Source organism: Crocodylus porosus, unplaced genomic scaffold (genome assembly GCF_001723895.1).
Source record: "Crocodylus porosus isolate Cpor-Errol unplaced genomic scaffold, CroPor_comp1, whole genome shotgun sequence".
Lineage (NCBI taxonomy): Eukaryota > Metazoa > Chordata > Crocodylia > Crocodylidae > Crocodylus > Crocodylus porosus.
The window spans coordinates 28151306-28175589 of NW_017728910.1; the positions used below are offsets into that span (position 1 = coordinate 28151306).

The window sequence follows — 24284 nt, forward strand, 5'->3', positions numbered from 1 at the left end:
AGCGGAGGTGGTTCAAGCACCTACATTGAGCACCTTCAAGAGTAAATTGGATGCTTATCTTGCTGGGATCCTATGACCCCAGCTCACTTCCTGCCCTTTGGGCAGGGGGCTGGACTCCATGATCTCCCGAGGTCCCTTCCAGCCCTGATGTCTATGAAATTTATGTCTATGAAATTTTTATCCTGCAGATAATTAGAAGTTAGCTAACCTTGAAAATCAACCTATAAATAGTACCCACTTTGCATCAAATTGGTGGCAAGCAATTGAAAATTCACTGATAAGCATGATTAGTAGGTATCTGCTGATGTCTTCCAGAAAGCTAATAGGAACGCCAATGTACTGCATTCTCTCTGACCTTTCAAAGGGACTTCTACTAATGCAAACTGCAAAATAGCTATTTTAAATACCTCACTGAAACTCAACAAGCTTATTCCTACAAAGAAAAATATTCCTTTCTTTAACACTTGAAACAGAATAAGATAACAGATGGAGGGAAACTGCAGCACTTCTACATTCTTTCCTCGGTCTTTGCTGCAACTATGATCTATACTAGACAAGCTGTAAAATAGCTGTTTCCCCCAGCTGCCAACATGCAGACATTGTAACATGGTACTGTAACAAGATGTGAAGCTGCCTTGTTAACAGCCTTACAGCAGGCATCATTAACCAAATATCAGCAGCAAAAGTGGCAACTTGACCATCCTCATTAACCTAATTGAATTGGAAGCTTCAAACCTAACTAGGACAATTTAAAACTGCAATTAAAAGGTAGCAAATTTCTTCCCGCTCCTTCCCCCTGCCACTGCTCCTTCTGTGAAGAAACAGGAAAAAAATCACATGAATAAAACCTGTGATAGAACAACATGAAGGTCCCAGAAATAATATAGAAAAGCATGAAAGCAAAATTTAAAAGGGATCCCCTCAACTGAAAAAAAGATCACACACTGGTCTGAACCTTGTATCCACAATTGTTAACTGCCACTCCTACGGTAGTTCTATAAAGCAGGAGAAATCGGGCAAAAAAATTCTACTTGTTCACATCTTATAGCATCCCTCTATTTTTTCCCTTTCACTTTAATTTTGGCATCAGTGCAGTTGTTCTGCTACAAACCATCAAAGGCCCAAAACTGACATAAAATATAAGTCACTGCATCACAGGATAGTAGGGCTGGAAGGGACCTCACAAGGCCATGTAGTCCAGGCCCTTGCTTCAGGCAGGATCAGCCCCAACTAAACTGGTCCAGCCAAGTATCCGACCATCTTGTCTAGAAAATGTCCAGGGATGGAGATTCCGTGGCTTCTCTAGGCAGCCTTTTCCAGTGTCTGACCACCCTCGCAGTCAGAAAGTTCCTTCTCATCTCCAACCTAAATTTCCTCTCTTGTAGCTGGAGTCCACTGATCCTAGTCTTGTTCCCTATGGAAAGGCCCATCTTCATCCTCTCTGTATTTGCCCTTCAGGTATCCAGTGACTTTTCAAACTCTTCTCAGTCGTCTCTTCTCAAGGGTATGTAACCCTAGTTCTTTCAGCCGTTCTTAATAAGTCGGCCTCCCAGTTGCCCTCTCTTGAAGTCTTTACAAGCTGTCCATACCTTTCTAGAACCTGGACACAGTACTCCAGGCAAGTCCTCACCAGTGATGATAGAGCAGAAACACCAACACAGCTCTCTGGTGCCAAACCAAGTTAAACCACACTGCCACAAGTCACTTTCTGCAACAGGACAGCATGTCTACACCAACAGATCACATGGCTTAGGTAAACACTACATTGCAGGTGAGCCTCCACGTCGTGTACCCTGTGCACTTCAAAGTCTTACATATGCCGCTTTGCCATGTCCCTCTGCAGAGTGAATTGTGTTCAATTCTCCTGTCTGAACGAGGCCGTCATTCAGAAACATTTACAAATTAAAATGGAAAATAAAAGAAATGAAATTGTGACACCAATTACAAAAAAAATGCAGGGGTATTTGATACCTGAAGCTAGTTTTTCCAATATTTACTTAAATTTAAAAGGTTCCAAATTATCTGCATCTTTTTATGTTTCTAACTGCAATGTTATGCCTGACCCACTACTACAGGTCCACCATGCAGAGGTCCACAGCTAAAGCAAGCAGTCATCTATACTGAACAAAACAACACCAGTCATTTGCCAGCCCTACAGATTTCAATGACAAGGAATCAGTGTATACCAAGGGTGCTCAACTCCCAGCTCCTACGCTAGATCTGGCCCAGGTGCGTCCACCCAGGACACTGGATCTGGCCCAGAGACTAAGCTGGTACCCCTTATCCAGCACATGGAACAAGAAGGTTGGACATCAGTGGTTTCTACTGATAAAATAGTATGCCAGTTATTTGGGGCAGACTCAGCTTTTCACCCCTCATAACATGCCAATTACCTTACAAAGACATGCTAGCAAACATCTTGGTACATCCATACTGAATCAAGTGTTTGTACCCCATTAAAGAACTGTTACAGCGACTGCCTATTTTCCCTTGTATTATTCCCAAACTTACATTCAAACGTACTTTACTGCAGGATTGTACTTTGTTGTGTTACCTGGGCTCCAAGATCTTTCATGTAGGGCCCCAGTTCACTGAAGAGATCATAGCCTTGGTGGAAGAAAGTCAGATGGGCATACATGAAGGATAACATCTAAAGCAAAGAGAAAGGATATGTTAAAAAGCAACTTAAAATAGATGGCTGTCAGCTTTCACATAAGTAACTCCTACTTACAGATTCATAGAATCATAGATGTTAGGGTCACAGAATCATAGAATCAATGAGTCGGGAGGGACCTAGACAGATCGAGTCCGACCCCCTGCCATGGGCAGGAATACGCACTGGGGGTGGGAGGGGTCCTAAGACCCCAGCCAGGTGCCTATCCAGTCTCGTCTTGAAGATTTCCAGGGAAGGTGAGAGCACCACCTCTCTGGGAAGCCTATTCCAGGCTCTGGCCAACCTTACAGTGAAGTAGTTCTTCCTAATATCTAACCTAAAAAGGGACAGGACCTCAATAGATCATCAAGTCCGACACCCTGCATAGGCAGGAAAGTGTGCTGGGTTCAGATGACTCCAGCCAGATGCCTATCTAACCTCCTCTTGAAGACTCCCAGGGTAGGAGAGAGCACCACCTCCCTTGGGAGCCCATTTCAGATTTTGGCTAGTCCAACTGTGAAGTAGTTCTTCCTAATGTCCAGTCTAAATCTGCTCTCTGCTAGCTTATGGCCATTATTTCTTGTAACCCTCAGGGACACGTTGGTGAGTAAAGCCTCACCAATTTCCTTCTGCGCCCCCATGATGAATTTATAGGCAGCCACAAGGTCGCCTCTTAACCTTCTCTTGTGGTTGGGGTTCTTTGCAATGGGATTATTCCCATAGTTTTCACTCATTTTGACTATAGAAATGTAAGAGCTGAACTGTGTCTTGCAAAAGAGCTTAGGGAAACCATGGGGCTTAACTGACCAGCCTTACACTTGTATCAGTGAATATGTATATACAGTGAATTTGAATCAAATGTATAAGGGTGGTAGCTTCCACCCACTCCGTGGTCACTTGGCACTCAGGGAGGTCAGGAAGGAGATGACAGGGAACGGATCTGGATATGCCATGTTCACATGCCCTCCATCTTAAAGCATCTACTACTCCCACTGTTGGAAATAGGGTAATGGTCTAGGTAGACCATTGGTCTGGCTCTATATGGTGCTTCTTATGTTCTTATGTGTTGGCATAAATGATAATGCAAAATTCAAAGCAGCAGTCAGGCCTGGACCCTCAAGCTTTAAAAAATGGGTTAATAAAGTTATCCGACAGATCAAAGTCAACCTGACTGGAAGAAGTAGTGACTTTTTCATTCAGGTTGTTTAAAATAACAACTACATACCCTCAGACACTTAAAACAAATGGATAGTACAGAATGTGTCTGTCAAGCATTCATCAACATAACTCTAGGCCACAACTAAAAAGTTCATGTTCTCTTTCCTTTGGGCCTCAAAAGATGACCTCTTTCCAAAAACAGGGAAAACTTGCATCAAAAAACAAAAACAAAACAAAACAAAATCACACATTGTTTACACATCATTAGGAGGGGAAATAGAATAGGGAAGCTATTCAAAGTGGCATAAATAAAACATGTTGTGATACAGACCAAAACCTTCACAGTTTAAAGGAAGTACAGTTAAGGAAACTGGAAGTTGGCCCTTTAGTTTTCTGAAGGAAACAAGCGACTTCAGGTGGCATATGGGGAGGAAAGAAACAAGATAGGGAAGAAATGAAGGATACTGTTTGTGGTTATGTATTTTCTGGCACAGCAAACATAGAGGAGGCATAAAGCAAAAAAAGTGTACCGCATTTGCGGACTCGGTTTTATTCAAGTAAAAACACAGCTTTTCAGGATGTAAGAGGCTCAGCCTTAGAAACAGTTGGGAGAAATACTCTTTCTAAAGTCAGTGGTTCTCAACCTCCTTAGGCTCAAGGCACCCCTCAGAAAATATGCCAGCGCTTGGGTTTTTTTACTTGGTTTTTTTGACTACATAAAAATACTAAAACAATTCTTCTGTTGCAAAGAATTAAGACAGACCACAACAGGTCAGAAATGTTTTTAACACTCTGGATTCCTATTTGAAATCTCTGGGTTTGTCTTGTGGATCATGTTTGCACACATCAGTGCTAACACTGAGCAGTATCCCTAAGCACCCCTGGAAAGATCTCAAGACACCCTAGGGTGCTGCAGCATCGTGGTTGATAAATCTTTGCTGTAAGTGAATGTAGTACTCATAAAAACTGAAACGTATGGAAACCAAAGTTTTCAAATTTAGCCATAAAACATGCGCAGCACAGGCAATGAAAAGCAAAGCAATGTGCCCCAATCCCCCATCAAGGGAATCACCATTACACAGAGGAATCCATGTCTTCATTCTGGCCTGTACTTCTACCACTGCCAAAGATGACAGTTGCACTGGTAGCTGCATGACACGTGAATGGACAAATTAATTTTACAATTGTCACTGATCAGAGGGCAATCATTTTATTTTAATATTTCAGGTTTATTTAGACATGTTTTGCATATGAATATTAAAATACCTTACCGATTTTAAGATCTCTGATCTTCTTTTAGATTGAAGAACATTCATCTAGGAAAAAAAGTATTTTGTTTCATTCTTTCCCAAATTTCTCACAAAAACAAATTGTAATAATCCAAGTAACTGCCTACTGTTAGTCAAGTAAATTTAAAACATGGGAAGAATTGAATTTAACATCTGACTCCTCAGAGCATTTTAATACAAAAGAAAAGATACAAACTACTACACTTACTTTCATTATTGTATCAAAGCAGCTGATTAGCTCAGCTGTTTAGAGCATTGTGCTAATAATGTCAAGGTTGCAGATTTGCTCTCCATATGAGACACAGGACCTTTTCTGCCTCAGGCGGGGGTTGAAGTAGATGACCTCTTGAGGTCCATTCCAGCCCTGCTTCTCTATGATTTCTAAATGTAAACACTTAAGAAAAATCTTGCAATTCCAGTATAACAGTATTTTTGAGCATCTTTTATTAGCACAAAAATATTAAAAGAACTCTCATATGTTTTGTTTTTAAAATCTAGGTCACATAATGCCAACACAGGTCAGAGAGTACAGACAGCAAAGACAACTGGGTTCCAACCTCCAAGAGCTCAGTCAAAATGTACCCACTTTACATTTCTTAGTCTAACGGTATTTTGCATACATTTCATCTTTTAACTTAACTGAAGTCACCTGTGACTAGTATTTACAGACCGTCCAAGAAAGCATTACTCGTGTCTTCCCTTTCATGTATAATTGCTGATATTTACATTACTGTATTCTTTCTGCCCTCTGGTCACTAATTTAATGCTATTTTACAAAACCAGAGATTTGATCCAAAAAAGCCTCAGTTAAATGAGACATGTATCATCTTGGAATTTATTTCCTCTGCTTATCTGTTCAAAGATGGCTAGCAAATGAAATAACTTTACTGAAGCTGTAAGCAAGAACAGATGGTACTTCTAAAACAAAATATTCAACCCTTTGGAAAGCTGCCTGAAACAAACATGCACTTTAAAAAAAAAAAAGTTGTATTGAACAAACCCTTAGCTTTCTGGATTTAAAAAAAAGACAAAAATGCTAAATATAAATTCATTACTATGGCCACAAAACTGCAGCACTGAGTCATATTTCCCTACCGCAGAAAAAGCTCCATGCCAAGAAGCCTATCTCTAACTGGAATCATGTGCACAGCGCACTACATGTCTCGAATAGAAGCTTGTTACTTATTCTTTTAGCTTATGGGGTTGGAGAAAAATTCACCCGCATACCACATGCGACAACTTCTGCCCCACTTGTGCCTGTTTTTGAAAACTCTTCTCCACTCTAATGCCAAGAAAAATGAGCAGTGATTAGGAACAGAGTTTCATAAAGACAGAAGAGGACCTGCTGGGTCATCAATCACAGCTCCTTGCTATCACAGGAACTGTCATGTAATCCCCCTAGGTAGCTGGTGTGCTGTGAAAATGGCTCACTGTTAGGCATCTGTCAGTTCACTGTTAGGCATCTGTCAGTTTTCTCAATCTGCTATTTCCATCTTGGACTTAAACTATAAGCTCTTCAGGGCAGAGACACAACTAGGAGTAGTGCAAAGCCCTGCACTTGGGACAGAATAACCACATGCACAAATACAGACTGGGGAGTGACTGGCAGTGCTGCAAGCAAGGACCTGGCATGACAGTGGACCATAAATTGAATGAGCCAACAGCTTGCTCTTGTTGCAAAAGCCAACAGCAGCCTAGGCTGTATGAACAAGAGTGTCACTTGCAAGCCAAAGGAAGCAGTTATTCTGTTCTATGCTCAGCACTGCTGAGGCCTCGTCTGATGCTCAGTTTTGGGTCCCCAACACTTCCAGAAAGGTATAGACAGTTTGGAAAGAGTCCAGCATGGGGCAACAAAAATTATTAGAGGCTGAGGAGTCGAGATGGATGGGAAAGGCTGGAAGAACTAGGGTTATTTAGTCTGGAGAAGAGAAGACTGAGGGAGGATCTGATAACAGTCTTCAAACACCTGATTATAAAGAAAATGGAGATGGGCTTTTGTCTGTAGCCATAGGGGACAGAAGCAAGTGCCTCATGCTGCAGCAGGGAAAACTGATGGTAGAGATGAATATAAGAGTGGTCAGGAACTGGAACAGGCACCAAGGGAAGCTGTGGGATCTCCATCCTTGGAAGTTTTCAAGAGCAGGTTAGATAGACACTTGGCTGGGATGGTTTAGTCAGAAATGATCCTGCTTTGAGCAGGAGCTGAACTAAATGAGCTTCGAGGTCCCTTCCAGCCCTATTATCCTATGATATGTTCCTACACTGTAGGACACTAGGACCTTGCACAAGCTTCTCAGAACATAGAAGTCTGCTCCACTCTTGAGCTTGGGCTGTACACAATAACTCATTTCACTTTTAAGGCCAAGAGTTTCACATGCAATTTGTGCTGCTGACTATAGTGTCTGCACACATGCATACATGAATTAATACAAAATACTGTCAAGTTTTTGATTTTTTGCTAGTTGTATTTAAAACTTACATAACACTGTACATGCAACTGTTTAGTAAATTTACCTTCTAAAACACAAGCCACTGATCTTTTATCACATCCACAGATTAAAATTTCAGTCGGCATTTTAAAGAATGGTTCTGGGTTTGTATTTATAAGAATGTTGCACCAACTCATCTAGGGAAGGTGGACCCATAATGGCAACCAAAATGCCAGATTTGAATAGTCAGGTAATTTGTAACCAACATTTTTACTCAAAACTTTAACTTTCAAACATTTACACCAACTTACAGCAAAATTAAACATACAGATCCCCCCATTTTAACAGGTATAAAACCAGCTCTTAACACTCATTTGTTTTTAAAAGTGTTTAAATAAAAATGAACATTCAGTGTCACTGTAACAAGAGCTTAACATATAGTAAAACCAACCAGTAGAAGTACATAGGGTAACACATCCTTATTTAAAAGGTAATCTGAAAATGAAAAATCATTTGTGGACACAAATAATGTATTACTTACATGCTGCCGATACATACAGGCATTGAGAACATTATTGCAGGAATTTCCAAAAAGCAACACAGCTCAGTAACCAGACACCACTTAATGGTAATCTTAAACCAATTGTTACACTAACCTGAAGCACATAATCCAGAGCTATGTGCCGAAAGCACTTCCGTGTTGCAGTCAGAATATTAGTTGCCTCTTCTACTTCATGTTGCTTGTTTCTCTGAACTTGGGCATTTTTTACTAATGCGTTCTCTTTTTCTTCACTGACTTTTTCAAATTGCTTCTTTGCATCCTTAAATTTTTTAATATCTCTAAAGAAAAGGAAAGATGGCTTGAAATGCCCCTGAAAGCATATTTTGTTCATCATGGAATGACTGCTTAAACATTATAGTAAATGGAAACCCCTTTCTACACTGCTCTCTATGCAAGTATCCAATCTGGCCTTTTTTGGTTTTACTTTATTCATTAAATATTTGGATCAGATGTGCAGCATAAGTACAATGAAGTGAGGCCTTCCTGGCTCCATGCTCTGTCTCCCTTTCACTCTTTTCTCAGTGAAATTTAGAAAACAGTTCACTTACTGGGGACTGAGAAAAGCCCTAGCAGTGCTTTACACACACTTCCAGTGCCATTTCTAATCCCTGGAGCATATATAAAAAGCCAAGGTTCTGGGAATGCAAGGCAGCCAGTTTAATAGAGAACCAAATAAGAAACACATGGCTGTTAAGTATCTTGGCAGGAGTCTTCACTGTAACTCCACAGAACCTACTGAATCACACCACAGCGAGGCCTCCAAGAGGCCCACATCATCTAGTCCATGCCAGGGAGGATAAGTCACGACTTTAAAAAAAACAAACTCACTCACATTAACATTTTAAACATTTTAAATGTTTTTCTACATCTCCAATTCTTTTGGAATGTAAAACTGTAAGAAATATAAAACAGTCACTTCATACTTATTTCTTTAATTAGTTCCTCATGTTTAGTAAAATTTCGAATCAGGTTACGCTCCTTGCTCTGAGAGGAGGCAAGTGCTGGCGTCCAGCCCATGAGAGGAGGCAAGTGCTGGCTCCCTCAGATGCTGAGCATCCTGTGCATGCCTGCATCCTGGCAGCAAACCCCAGCTCTGGGAGCACAGGAGGAGCACAGACACTTTACAGAAAGCTGCATCTATAATTTACCTCATCATAGACATTTCTTAGGAAGCAACAACATAAAGTTGCATTGTGTCTTAATAAAGACAACACCTGAATTGAAACTTATTACATACCTTGTTTTAATATAAAAATGTCTCCACCCTAATCCAACTACATACCAGCTTGTTTAGGCATGTTGGGTGGAACTGTTTATAGGAAGAATAGTTGACAGTTCCCAAGAATAGTTTCCCCGGCCTCATCAGAAGTTGATTTCTTATTTGGCCTTACAAAGGACTTCCCCCTCTGTTGTTTAAACTGAATTGCTAAACAGTGAAAATAAACTTACTCTTTAACAAATGTCTGAAGTTGTGCTTTAATTGACCTTTGGGTTTGATCAAACAGCATCTGAAAGAAAAAGAAAAGCCATTAAAAAGGTAGCTCAAAGTATTTTGGATTGTAGGAGTCTTTTCATGTCGGACCAAATACGTTTAACAGGAAGTAAAACCTAACAGTTCTCTCTCATAGGTCTTCATATACCATTTCTCTGAAGGCTCTTAGGCCTACTACAGCAGATTCTGCTTTAAAACTGCATTCCTCACACTTCAACTGTTATTTAAAATGACAGTCACTCTCAAAATTAAAAATGCCTTACCTGAAAAAAAAACTAAAAAAAAAAACTTAGTAGACCATCACTGTTCAGCAAGATAATAGGACAGTTCCAGGTACTCCAGTAATGAAAACTGGCTGATCACAATGATGTGTACAGCTTTCCCTCGCTTTATGCGAGTTCTGTGCGTGTGAATTTGCTCTTATGCGATGACCCTTTTCATACCACAAATTCGTTATATGCGAGGTAAATTCACTCTTACGCGATCAGTGTGGTGGAAGCCTGCAGTCAGCTGCTTTGTGCAGTGCCTTGTGGGAGTGATATGCACCAAAATACAGGCTCCTGCGTGGATCTGTGCTCCTCGATCATTGTCCGAGACATGTTTCTCTAGCTGCCATCCCCATTATGGTAACATTCACCACTACCACATGCTTGTGTGTACTGTCTGCTGTTGGTGAGTACAAAACTGTCTTGTAAAAGTGGTAGGAATGGGTCTGGGGGTCAGAACAGTCATGGTCTTGGAGCCATATCCCTATTTGTTACATCAAAAATGGGTTCCCTTTATGTGAATTTGAGTTATGTGCTGTTTTCCAGGAACACATGTACAGGATAAAGCGAGGGAAACCTGTATAAATTTAGAAGCACAAGGCTGGGAAAAGCCTGATACAGGACCAAAACAAATACATTTTTAATGTAAGGTGGCAAAAGCCAACAGGCATATAACTTCCTGACAGAGTAAGAGTTTATGACCAAGTCAGGACACAGCTTCCTTCTCCTGGTTCTGTCCACGTTATGCTTTTCCCTACCTGGGAAAGGGAACCCTGCCACGCTGGCAAATAGACTGGAAGTTTTCCTGAAGTTCTGTGAATTTCATATATTCTAATGTAAATCAAACAAGCAACACAAACAATATTCATCCAGTGAATACCAGATCCCATTAACACCTACAGCACAGCTACACTCTTCTTCCACTCAATGCAACAGCAGGAAAAAATCTGTGACAGATTAGCACCCTGCATCCATCTGCAAAACATTCTCTTTAGTGAGCACCAGCATTGCTGCAAATAGTACTGTGCCCTCACTTTCATTGTCAGCTTCCACTTTGAGCTGAAGCACCCACAAAACATGAGGAGAAACCCCCATACCAAGCTGAGAGCTACCAGCAGAGAGCAAATCAGAATCACCAATCTGGATGGTTACCACTTGGGGAAGCCCCCCAGAACTACAGCTGGATGCTAGTCATGTGGACCTCCAACGCAACCAAGGAAGGAGTAACCTGAGAAAGGGCTCTGAATCCATTATTCCCCTCAATACTTGGGAAGTTACTGGAACTTTTCCTAAGGAAGGCCATTTGCCAGCATCAGGAGGAAGAAAAGCTGATTGCAAGCAGCCAGCATAGATTCATGAAAAACAAATTGTGCCAAATTTGATCTCCTTCTTTGTCAAAGTAGCTACTTGGGTAGATGAAGGGAATGACGTGGGTATTATGTATCTGGACTTCAGCAAGGACAAACATGGGCTGGACAAGACTACTATACAGATGGGTAGACAACTGGCTCAAGAGCCGCAGGGAAAGGGGAGTTCTTAGTGGGTCCATGTGAAAATGGCAGAAGGTTTTGAGTGCAGTCCCACAGGGGTCTGTTCTGAGCCTGGTGCTGTTCACCGTGTTTATTAACGATTTAGATGCTGGCACAAAGCTTGAGCAAGTTTGCAAACTACACAGAACTGGGAAGGATTGTGGACACACTAGATGATGGCAGTGCAATTCAGAAGGATCTCAGATTGGAAAGTTGGGCTGGAGCAGACAGGATGAAGGCCAGTGTGGACAAATGCAAGGTTCTCCCCTCAGGAGAAATAAACAAAACCAGAAATATAAAATGGGTGACACCAGGCTCGATGGCAGCTCTATGGAAAGAGACTTGAGAGTTTCGGTAGATCAGACTCAACAGGGGCCTGCAGTGTGATGAAGCCGCACAAAAGGTAAACGTAGTTTTGTGCTGCATCAGCAGCAACATTAGGTAAAAGACACAGAGGTGGTACTGCCTCCTGCTCAGGCCTTATCTGGATACTGTATGCAGTTCTGGGCCCCACAATTTAAAAAGGACAGGGAAAGGTTAGAGAGGGTCAAGGAGTAAGCGACAAAGATGATCAAGGGCTTGGCAGGAAAGTCACATAAGAAGAGGCTGAAGGAGCTGGGCATATTCAACCTGCAGAAAACGCACTTAAGAGGGGACATGATAGCAGTCTGCAAATACTTGAAGAGCTGCCACAAAGAAGAGGGAAAGCACCTTTTCCTTCTTGCTGCAGGCAACGGTGCAGACCAATGGCTTGAAGTTGCAGCAAAGTAAGTGTAGACTGGATATCCAGAAACACTTCCCTGTGAGAACAGTGTGGCAGTGGCACAGACTGTCTAAGGAAGCTGTGGACTTGGCATCACTGGAGGTGTTCAAGAGGAGATTGAACAGCCCCTGGTGGGGGATGAGCTACATGGGGTGATGCCCATGTTCTGCTACAGGCATTTCCCAGGCTTCTGGACTTTGCTGGTTGCCCCCAGTCCCACCCTCCATTTTCTGTACATCAGGATGCTTCAAAGCCTTCCCAGGGGCACTAGGGTGCTGGCTACAGCCGTAGCTGGGGATGGGGACTGGGCTGTGCCAATGCTCTTGCTGGGATTTAAAGCTGCAGGTTCCTGCCTAGAGGGCCTTCCCCTGTCACTCAGCATCAGACCAGCACCATTTTTGTGGGGCCAAGAAGAAATTACACCCCATGGTCAGACTGGTACAGACTGAAGTGGTTTTACCTTTTGTAGCAGGGGCATGGCCTCTACCTGGGATCCCTGCAGTGTATATTGACAACATTTCAGAGAAGCAGAGCACTGGCTGCAGGGGCTCCCTTGCTTTGCCTGTGGCAGGTTGGGGTGCTAGGTCTGTGTTGCGTCAGGGCTGATGGTTGTCTCATGTAGAGTTGAGATTACGGTTTGTATGGGATGATCGGGACAGGGCCAGTCCTGCCTCAGGCAAGGGGTTGGATGAGATGCGACCTCTGGAGGTCCCTTCTGGCCCTCCTCCCTTCAACGACCCCAATTCTCTCTCTCTCTGATTTAGACTGGAACTTGGATGAGTTCTGGTCCAAGTTGAAGCATGCTCACCACCTGACAATAAGATGTTTGTGCCCAATCCTGTGAACATCACATTTTACATACATGGATTGGGCCCAAGCGAGCAAAAAAGGTGTACAGACTTGGGGAACAGCATTACTGGGTTTGATCACAGCCCAATGGGGGCAGGGAAGGATGGTTTTTGATCACTCAGGAAGGGGTCTAGATGGAAGGCCTGTACCCCAAGAATGTAGAGAGGCCAAAAGCAAAAGAACATGCCCGAATTGTGTCAAAACTCAGCAAATTTAAAAAGAACATGTGAACCTGTGACTAGATCTAAACACAATTCCCGGACCTCCTCCAGTAGGCTTTAAACTAGGCTCGTCGGGGGAAGGGGAAGACGAAGATGAGGGTGGAAGACTCATCGGACTGCCTGACCAAGCAACACCCACAAGTACAGCCCAGCCTAGACCAACGAGCGAAACGTATACACAGGTAAGCGACAGGGGCCAGGGCAATGCTGTGATTAGGGGGTCAGTACACACATCCACAGGAGGCCTCAAATGCCTCTACACAAACGCTCGTAGCATGGGAAACAAGCAGGAGGAACTCACCCTCCTGCTAGCTGACACCAACCCAGACATTGTGGGGATCACTGAAACGTGGTGGGACTCATCGCATGACTGGTGGGGGAATATCAAGGGCTATAGGCTGTACAGGAGGGACAGGATAGGAAGGAGAGGTGGGGGCGTGGCACTCTACATTAAGGAGGAATACCCATCCTCGTCAATTAGCACGGAGTCAGGGGAGAGGCACTCTGAAGTGCTCCGGGTTAGAATACAAGGCAGTCCAGGGAAAAGAGACTTAACGGTGGGGGTCAGGAAGGCCAACTGCACCTTGTCATGCATCCACACATGCATCTCAAGCAGATCCAAGGAGGTGATCCTCCCCCTCTATTCGGCACTGGTCAGGCTGCAGCTGGAGTCCTGTGTCCAGTTCTGGGCGCCGCACTACAAGAGGGACGTGGACAACATGGAGAGGGTCCAGAGGAGACCACTCGCATGGTCACGGGGCAACAGGGCAGGCCCTGTGAGGAGAGGCGACGGGACCTGAACCTGTTCAGCCTCCACAAGAGAAGGCTGAGGGGGGTCTAGCGGCCTGTTACACACTAGTCAGGGGGGATCAACAGGCATTGGGGGAGTCACTGTTCCCCCGAGCACTGCCAGGAGTGACCAGGAATAACGGTCACAAGCTGGCAGAGGGTAGGTTTAGGTTAGATATCAGGAGGCGCTACTTCACAGTCAGGGTGGCTAGGGTCTGGAACCAGCTTCCAAGAGAAGTGGTGCTGGCTCCTACCCTGGGGGTGTTTAAGTGGAGGTTAGATGAACACCTTGCTGGGGTCGTTTGACCCCAGTACTGTTTCCTGCCATGGCAGAGGGTCAGACTTGATGATCTGCTCAGGTCCCTTCCGACCCTAGAAACTACAAAACTATGAAACTGTGCAATTAAATTCTCTGGTCGGTTTTCAAAATCTCATCCTGGGCTCTTGGAATTATTTGGGTGAAAAGACACAGGTAGAAAGCAAACAATGGAGTGAATTCCCATTGCCAAGTAGTGGTCTAAACACAGTCACCTAGACCCACAGCTCAGCACCGGTCATATGTGATGATATCTCAGAAGAGGTAGCTTTAGAAATTGGAATTTGAAAGCTACCACACAGCAGACTGAACTGGATGGCACATCTTGCAAACCAATCCTGAATGCATTAACATCCTAACCCAGAAAAACCTTCCTTTTAGAAAGAAAGGACGTGGTAAAAGTATCTGTCTCCTTCCTGAAGAGTCAATCCCATTTCTCCACTCCATGCCTCCAATCCTTCTCATCACCCTCTCTGGAAACCCTCTACATCTGCAACAGCCCTTCTGACATGAAGTGACCACAGCTGCACACCACATCCAGACAAAGATAAGACACAAACTTGTACGGTGGCAGTGTTTTCCTCATTAGTCAACATCCTTTCATCTTGTTTTCTTTCGTCATTGCTGCACACTGTGCAGAGCTCTTCCTTGGCCAGCCCACAACAACAGACAGGTCCATTCTCTGAATTAATATTGTTCACTCAGTCCTACAAGGTAGACTCATGGGTTCAATTCCATCCTCCCAGAAACTGCACGTTAAAATACATATTGCTTGTGCCCAGCAACAGATCACTCCATCTCACTGATCTGTCACCTTGACTGCTTACCACTCTTCCAGCCTTTGATTTTGGACACTGACAGATGTAATAACTGTATCCTGGAGACCAGCACACACCCTTCATGATGCATCTGTTACACCTGCATCCTTCTGTAGCCTGGAAGCGTAACAGAGACACTCCAGCTGTAGCCCTGCTAAATTTAGTGGAATTTAGGTCACTTGTTTCACTGCAGCACAAGAGTTAGTGTCTGCTTCCTTTGAAAGCAGCTAAAACAGACCAGCATGCATGTCTTTGTTTTCTTTCAGGTCACTGATAACGATGTTAAATATCACATGCTTGAGAACTGATGCCTGTGAGGCCTCACTAGAAATTCACTTACATGGTCATGATTTCCTACTTGAAGTTATAGCTTGAAACCTGTCCCTTTGTCAGGTTTTAATCCATTTACCATGTGCCACATAGGCTTTGCACTGCTCTAGTTTCCTAATCAAAAATGTCATGCAGTTCCAACCAAATGCTTTTATCAACTAATCTCAGTCTCAAAAAAGGTGCTTTTTTGAGACTGAGATTAGTTGATAAAAGGACACTATCAATTTAGCTCAGGGGCGTTCAACTCTTAGGCTGCAAAACTCCCCAAAGCTCCAGAAAGGTGGCAGGAGAGGAGCAGTGCCACCAAATGTCCAAGCCCCATGGAATTGGATCAAACCGCGAACAGGCCATTGCCACACACTGGGATTGGGTCCTGGGTAGACCAGCTCCTACTGCAAATCGCCCCTCTCCTCTTTTCCCCTCCCGCTCAATTCAGCAGGAGATCTGGGGGCATGGAGGATGCAGGGGTGCCGAGAGAGGGAGGAGGAGGGTGTACAACTGCAGCACTCACCCCCTGGGCTCCAGAGCTGCTTGAAAGCAGAGACTCTGGGCAGAGCTCACACTGACCAGCCAGTGAGCTCACAGACTTGCAACACACAAAGCTCTGAGCAGGAGCTCTGATGACATGCTGGTGAGTGCAGCGATCACTAGCATCCCAGATCCTGGGGGGGGGTGCGCACAATCACACCCACTTTAGCTGTGTGATGCGCGCATGACAAGCTCTTCTCACTCCCCTCACCATGAGCACACCACACCACTGAAGAGGTTGTGCCCCCACAACCCCCTCGCTGAGATCTGAGGTCCACCCATGTTGTGAATCAACATTAAACATCGAGAGGGCTCCTCAGCTAACTCTTACAAGACTCTCAGATGCAACAGCATGGCCCACTCACTCAGGTCAGTGTTAAATTTTATTAAGCACTGTTTAACAACCTCCTGAGTTACTGCTGGACTCAAAGAGGCTTCAATCACCACGATGTGATATACACACACACACACACACACACACACACGAGAGAGCGTTTCCCAAACAGTTCCATGTTACTATTGACAATTTTAGCCCTTCACATCTAGTAATGGGCCAACACCACTGTAGGACTCCTTTTGCTCCGAATGCACTTTGGAGGAGCAAGCAATCACACAGGCACAGCTGAGTTTGAGAAGCATCTCCTCCACCTTCAGCCTTCATAGGGAATGAACAGTAAGTGATGCGTTGCTCAGGAACGTGCCCTAGATCAAGGCATAAGAGACGCATCCTTAAGGGCATCACTATGCCATAAGACAAGGAGTTTCAAACCCAGGAGCACTTTGATCTGCCATAACAGCAGGACTTGGTACCAGGAAAAAATCTCACAAGGAAAATAAAACAACTATTTATTTAGGGAAAGAACTGATTTAATAACTGCCTGCCTAAACACTCTGCAAATAAATATAAAAAGAAAAAGAGAACACATTATTTGGATAGGGAGTTGGAGGCATTGATGCTACAGGATTGACAAGGCCACAGGCATCAAGGAGGAACTGAAGAACGTTTGTGGTTGCCCCACCCTCCGTGTCCTTGGCACAGCACAAAAGGCACCCGGGGCAGAGGAGAGGCCCCAGACTTGGCTGACCAAGAGTCCAAAACTTGATTGCATATGGCACATGTGCAGCCAGAAGAGAACACACATGGAAAAAACTGCTTGATGAAGGAGATGGCAATTACATAGCTAGCACATAATGGAGACATTTTACAAACAAAAACAGCTATGTCTTTTTCTGGAGACATGGAAACGGTGTCAAACCAGCTAAGCCCTAGCATTTGCAAGAAACACACTATAATCATCAAGGTGTTTAAGAGAACAGACCTAAATCACTAACCAAATAAGTCTTTGACTTACAGGGTTTTTAATAAATTCTGATAAGTATTAGAAAACCAAGCAGCAGGTTACTTCATCTCCCTACAGTAATGAGATATACCGGCTTGAACTGAAATAGGGAAAGCAGTTGAAATATTATCTGAAACCAGTTGTATATCTAAAAATAAGCATTAAACACGAGTTCTTAAAAATACATATATGCTTCTTTGATAGTGCTCTTTTAGGGAGTTTTTTGTTCCCAGCTTCTCTAGTCCTGTAAAACTTCTCTGCTAGCTTCTTTTCTATGTTGAACACGTCTTACTGACCTGAATGGCGCACCTGCCAATACTGACCCAGACACTGGAGAGCTTGGTAATTTTAAGTCAACTAAGTGCATTGTAAACAAAATGGTACGGAAAGCCTTACCAATACCTGTCAATAGCCTAAGTGGTAACAAAGACAAAAGGAGGAAAACCAGAGAACATGGGAAATTTCTGCATTATTTTTATGAAATATTATCTAGGACTCAACCTAACCCTTTAACCTTCATAGTTTCATAACTGGTAGGGTCGGAAGGGACCTGAGCAGATCACCAAGTCCGACCCCCTGCCATGGGCAGGAAAGGATGCTGGGGTCAAACGACCCCAGCTACATGTCTATCCAACCTCCTCCTGAAGACCCTCAAGATAGGAGCCAGCACCACTTCTCCCGGAAGTTGGTTCCAGATCCTAGCTGCCCTGACAGTGAAGTCACACCTCCTGATGTCTAATCTGAATCTACCCAACGGCCACTAGATCCCCCTCAGCCTTTCTTGTGGAGGCTGAAGAGGTCCAGATCCCCCTCCTTGATCGGGGGCAGCAAGGCAGACCCTACATGTGAGTGGCCTCCTCCGGACCCTCTCCATGTTGTCCACATCCCTCCTGAAGTGCGGCGCCCAGAACTGGACACAACACTCTAGCTGCAGCCTGACCAGTGCCACATAGAGGGGGAAGGATCACCTCCCTGGAGCTGCTTGAGATGCATCTGTGGATGCATACAAGGTGCAGTTGGCCTTCCTGACCGCGTCCCCATACTGGCGGCCCATGTTCATCTTGGAGTCAATAATGACTGCAAGATCCTTTTCTGCCTCTGCACTGACAAGAAGGGAGTTCCCCAGCCTGTAGGTATGGTGCCGGTTCTTCCTGCCCAGGTGCAGCACCTTGCACTTGTCTGTGTTGAATCCCATCCAGTTCTCATCTGCCCACCCCTGTAACCTGTTCAGCTCCAATTGCAGCCTGTCCCTCCCTTTTAGCGTGCACACTTCCCCCCACGTCTTAGTGTCATTTGCAAATTTGAACTAGGTGCTTTACACCCCCTCGTCCAAGTCGCTGATGAAGATGTTGAACAGTGCGGGCCCAAGGGCCAAGCCCTGGGGAACCCCACTGCCCACATCTCTCCAAATGACCCGTCCACCACCACTCTCTGGGTGCGGCCCTCCAGCCAATTTGCGACTCATCTGACTGTGTAGGCATTGACACCACAGTCACCTAATTTCTTAATAAGAACGGGGTGAGAGACAGTGTTGAAGGCCTTCTGAAAGTCCAGAAAGACTAAGTCCACCACGACACCTGCATCCAAGGATTTGGTGACCTGGTCATAGAAGGCCACCAGGTTGGTCTGACAGGACCTGCCTCAAATGAACCCTTGTTGGTTGCCCCTAAGCATAACCTCATCCGCTGGACCAAAATCCAAGGGTCTCCATGCAGACTGGCCAGGAGCTGAAGCCAGGGTTCTCCGCTGCACAGATGTGATCAGAGCGCCCTGTCCACATGGCTCCCAGCCAGTCTCCATGGACCCCCTGGGATCTTGGGGCAGCGACAACGCAGGGCTGGGCAAGGGCAGTGCCATTATCTGTCCCGTGCATGCCCCTGCTGTGGAACCCACACCCAACGCAAGGCCACGGGCAGCAGATTGGGGTTCTGCCCTGGGCCCTAGCGCTGCGCCGTCACCACCCCATGACCCTGGCCTCGTCTCCCCCCCCACACACACACTTATGAACACAGCTCCCAGGGCTCCTGTGGCCCCATCCCATATAGGCAGTTTTAGAAGTTGCTGCAGGGGTGGGTTGGGGGCGGGGCAGTGATGACAGCCTGCAACACTTTAACAAGAGACCCTGCAGGGCCCACAGGCCCCAATAGCTGCCCACCCCTAGGCTAGTGCATGTCATATAGCCATATACAAGGCTGGATGAGTGGACTATGTAGACTCATGCACATCCAGAAACTACAGGCAATGCAATGCATATAAAAGATTTATTGAAAAAATGCTTAAATGGTAGTTATTACCTGACTTGGCAGAGCTGTAAGACAATATAGGACCCTGTGCATTGTAGCAAGTGGTTACATGGGCAAAGAACAAGTTCACCCCAAACTTCTCTGCAAGGAGCTGGTATTCAGAGCAGTGGCAAATTAACTAAAACAGGTGACAGAAGGGAAGTCATGCACACATTTTCACAGCAGAGGGGCCTGCTGATACTGGGAAAGAAAAGTTAAATGACAGCTAGCACCTGATGAGGGCAAGGAAGAGCCCTGCCTTTTCCGACTACAAACAGACCCCTAGCAGCTGAGAAAGGACTGGGGAAGGAGTACTCTGGAAGGAATATTTCATCTTAGATGCTACAAGTGAGAAGAAGGGTTTCTTTATATGTAATTTTCTTGTCTTCTTGGTAATATAAAGGCATTCCTACCCATGTAGGATAAGATCATTACCATCCTTTACAATCCAATTGTTAAAACAAACTAAAGTTTTAAGAAAAGCAAGCAGTTACACTTTCCAAGCGACTCTGAAATTTCCAAGGACTATGAAAAATTGTTGGGGTAACGTGAGATTTTAAAACAGGCGGCAACTGCCAAAGATGAAGGAAAATGAGCTTTTGGGATTTCCCACAAAATGCTTTAGGACATTACCTGAATGGGGCTTTCAAAGAGGATGGAGCTGGAATGGTCTCAGTGCGGGGCAGATGATAGGACAAGGAGCAATGAGCTCAAGTTGCAGCAAGGGAAGTTTAGGTTAGATCCGAGGAAAATCTCTCTTACAGGGAGGGTGATGAAGCACTGGAAGGGGATCCCCAGAGAGGTGGTGGAGTCTCCATCTTTGGAGGTTAAGACCTGGCTAGACAAAGCCTTGGCTGGGATGATGTAGTTGGGGCTGGTCCTGCTTGGAGCAGGGGGCTGGACTAAATATGACCTCCTGAGGTCCCTTCCAGCCCTCATTTTCTATGAGATTACTACTGCCAAAATACAAGCATGAAGAATTCAGTCACCCTTCTATATCCTATTTGTAAGGGAAATGTTCCCTCCCATAGCTACATATGCCAAATTGTTACTCAAGCATTGCTGCTTCAGAACAGTGTCAGTCACAGAATTCTGAGACATTTTTCCTGCTATAAGCCACTTTTACTATTGTATTTATGAGACCTGGAAAAAATTGACATTCGACAACTTGAGAATGCTGTGAATTGTAAGCTTTTCCAATTCAGAGTTTCCACAGCCAATCCATATTTGAAAGTTATACACTAATTTCCAGGGTATTTCATATTCCCAGAAATTGTAGTTTGCAAATTAAATGGAACATTTTCCATACCGTTGTACCCATATGTGGATTTAGGTGGGTGCACATGGTGAGGTGTATCATCACATATAACACAACACATTTTTTTACAGGTAAAAATAAACTAGAAGCTTTACTAATGGAGTTACGGACCTACAGCTATATTTTTCAGTTTAAGATTGATGAAAAAACTTTATTGGAATGAGTTAAAAAGAGGCAATAAAACTGTGAAATAGGAGCTATATTAACAGGAACAGCTAACAAACAGCAGAGTTGCAGAAGAAAAGTTAGCTTGGTTAGTGAAACAGCAAGACCATTAAAAAGGAGACAGGGTCATTAACACCTATGGAATGAAGAGTTTAGAAGGAATCATATGGATTTTAATGAGACATGAATTCAACTGACTCCCTCATAGATGCCTGGATAGAAATGTCACTGCCCCTCCCAAGCAGTTGGTTTTAAATTTTGGGTGGAAAAAAAATTAAAGGGGGGGGGGTGCAGCTGCCACCCCCAATCCACCCCTGTTTGTACTCAAATCTCAAAAGGAACATGAAAAAGTTTAATGAATGTAGGACAAAACCCTCCTTCCCTTTCCAGTTTTAATCAATTCATGTTTAGAAAGCAGATAATGTCTCCGCTCCGAGCCTCCTTACCTCTTACACATCCAGTATGATGCACACAAGAAGAGAGGGAAGTAAAGTAGTAGTACAGAGGACAAAAAGTAGGAAGTAGTAGGTTAAGTGCAACACGATCTCTTCAAACACACTAAGAAGACTTCAGCAGTATTAACCAGTTCTCAAGCGCACCAGAAATGGCCAAGCTTTACACCCAGCTCGAACACAACCTCCCTTTCGAAAAGTTACTCTGTTTCTTTGCCTCACTACTCCCCTCATTCAGAAAGCAGGGTTAATAACACTTACCAATCACATAGTGTGTTCTGAGAAGTAGGGTACACACAAAACATAGAGAGTTGAAAAGTGGTTTCTTGGTACCTGTTCATCCACCTGGTCTCACCCCACAGTAAGAAGAACCTAAACTAAAGCAGTTTAACCCTGTTCCACTGATGGCTACTTGCCCTAGTGTCGCTTTTACTTGCCACGCAGTAAGAGCAGACAGATGGACAGGTCCCATGCAACAAATGCCTGCTCCCTGCAATTTCACTGTTTGCCCCGTTAGTCAGTCAAGTAACTATGAAGGGATAAAGCTATGCAAGTACCAAGTATTGACAATATTCCCTAGGTAAAACCCTTAAGAGCTTATCACTCCTTCCTGCCCCTAATAATGAAGAGAAACATGTGGATGAGTGCTCCCCTTAACAAGGGTACCAAATTTAATGGGAGCATCTCAGAAAACTTGCGTATTTTAATTCTCACTCTGTGGAATCAAAGAGCTGTGTAACTAAATGGTAGATAATATCTACTGCACAAACTGGCAACCAGGTTACAGACACTCCTGCCACTGACATTTAAGCCTGCCAATGTCTGACAAAAGGCAAGATCGTGCAAATGAGAAGCTAGCACAAAAGGATAACCGGATGCAGACTTAACAGATGAAGGGACACATGAAGCACACTGCTGGGCAACCTACAATTTTACTACAGTACCCTACAGTAATGTAGAGTAAAAATGTTTAGCAAGAAAAATGCAAAGAAAACTACATTTGGGTTTTTTTGTGAAAAGAGAGAAACTGCCCACAAGGAGAGCTGGCCAGATTTACAGCTCTGCTTATACGTGTCAGTGCCAAGCTTTCAGGGGCAGGGGGTCGGACACAATGATCCTTTGCGGTCCCTTCCAACTCTACAATCTATGAATCTGTGAATCTCTGCTATTGAGACACCCAGCAATTCACAACAATCCTGTGGGAGAGGTGGTGTTTGCCAGACATGCTCAGAGCTGCTCTCACGCCTCCAGGCTTTGAGTGGTGCTCTATTCCAACACATGCTCATCTGAGGAGTGGAAAAGGTGCCAGGAGAGATGGATAGAGCTGTGAACCCAACCATCACCAAATTAATTCTCCTGACCCTTCCACACACCAGAACCATAGCATCTGTCTCCTTACTTTCATCTAGCAGAGGAGCAGTTTTCCTGAAGACTTGTCTGTCTGCTTTCTGCTACTTTTCCATCAAGCTGCAGTAAAAAGTCTCTAGTGAAGATACTCGCAGAACGCAGCCCCTCTGCATACAGGTATTCATCAACCTGTCTTATGACTCATGAGAACTGGACACAGGTGCCACAACGGTCACACCAAATTGTAAGGATGAACGCAGCCAGAATGGTAAGAAGAGAGAGAAGCAAATGTGGGAGATACTAAGACCATTCAAGCTAATGTGCCAGCTGAGCGCCACGCTGAGATTTTCCCCCCACACCAAAACTCACAAGATGTCGTGTCTACTCCTGACCTTCCACATCCAATTCATACTAGCTGCACTTATGTTTGGTGGTCTTTACAGTGGAGCCTAATCCCTCCTTTGCTTTCTGCTATGACCTCTCTCAATACTGCCCTCTTTCTTTATTTCCTCCCCCTCACCCCCATATCAGTTTTTCCCCTCATCTTTGCACACTTTATACCTGAAATGCCTTCCCAACCTTTGTTCCTAAGCAACCTCCCTTTGTTCAAACTTTCTAAAACCTCACTCCTTAGAAAAGGCTTAATGGCAAACGGTCTTTATTTAATGTCCCCCATAGACAGTTCATTTCAAATGGAACCTGTGGACTATCCTCGGAGTCTGACTAGATTTTTAAACTCTTTAAGACAGAAGCCAAGGATCCCAGGTGTGTAAGAGGGCCCTGCACACCTCTAGCACTTAAAATGATAGGGAAGGAGTTTTAGTAGCTTTTCAACTCATCAGTGAAGAAATGAGAAAGAAGCCTGTAGGGAGAACTCAATACAATACTCCTTGCTCCCTGCAAGCAGGAATGAAGTAACTTCTGGAAGCTCATAATTTTGTATGGGGAAAGATGAAATCTGCCACAGTGCTGCAAACTTGGCATTTTGTCCTTTTTCTCTACTCGACTAAATCTGTCACAGGTCCAGGGAAGGAATAAGTTACACAAAGAGCGAAGGAAAAAACTGCAGCAACTTGTCTATGGAGAGGCAAAAAATGGAATGAAAAACAGAGGAGAAGCAAAACTCTAGTCTGGCAAATGGCTCATCTCTGTTGCCCGTCAGGCTGGTAAGAAAGGACGACCAGCCTCAAGCTTCTAAGTCTGTGTTCAGTTCCAGCAGCATATGCACAGAGCCATATATTTCCACACAGAAGTGGGGGAAATGTTTTCCAAGAGGGAACATAACACCTGAAGGAAAGGACATAGTTTCATAGTTTCTAGGGTCGGAAGGGACCTGAGCAGATCATCTAGTCCGACCCCCTGCCATGGCAGGAAAGAATACTGGGGTC

The 24284-nt window shown here is 44.4% G+C and overlaps 1 protein-coding gene across 3 annotated transcripts in view; it reads right to left on the reverse strand.

Moving 5' to 3' along the window:
- Positions 1 to 24284, reverse strand: part of ACAP2 (ArfGAP with coiled-coil, ankyrin repeat and PH domains 2) — a 116107-nt gene that overhangs the window by 42855 nt on the left and 48968 nt on the right. For all 3 annotated transcript variants that reach the window (XR_002100641.1, XM_019532936.1, XM_019532938.1), the window contains exons 5-8: positions 9541 to 9599; positions 8186 to 8369; positions 5083 to 5127; positions 2555 to 2650 (exon numbers count right to left, since the gene is read on the reverse strand). Coding sequence is in view for 2 of the 3 variants with exons in the window: in XM_019532936.1 (XP_019388481.1) it covers positions 2555 to 2650; positions 5083 to 5127; positions 8186 to 8369; positions 9541 to 9599 (384 nt within the window). In the remaining variant the exon portion in view is untranslated. The remainder of the gene's footprint in view (positions 1 to 2554; positions 2651 to 5082; positions 5128 to 8185; positions 8370 to 9540; positions 9600 to 24284) is intronic.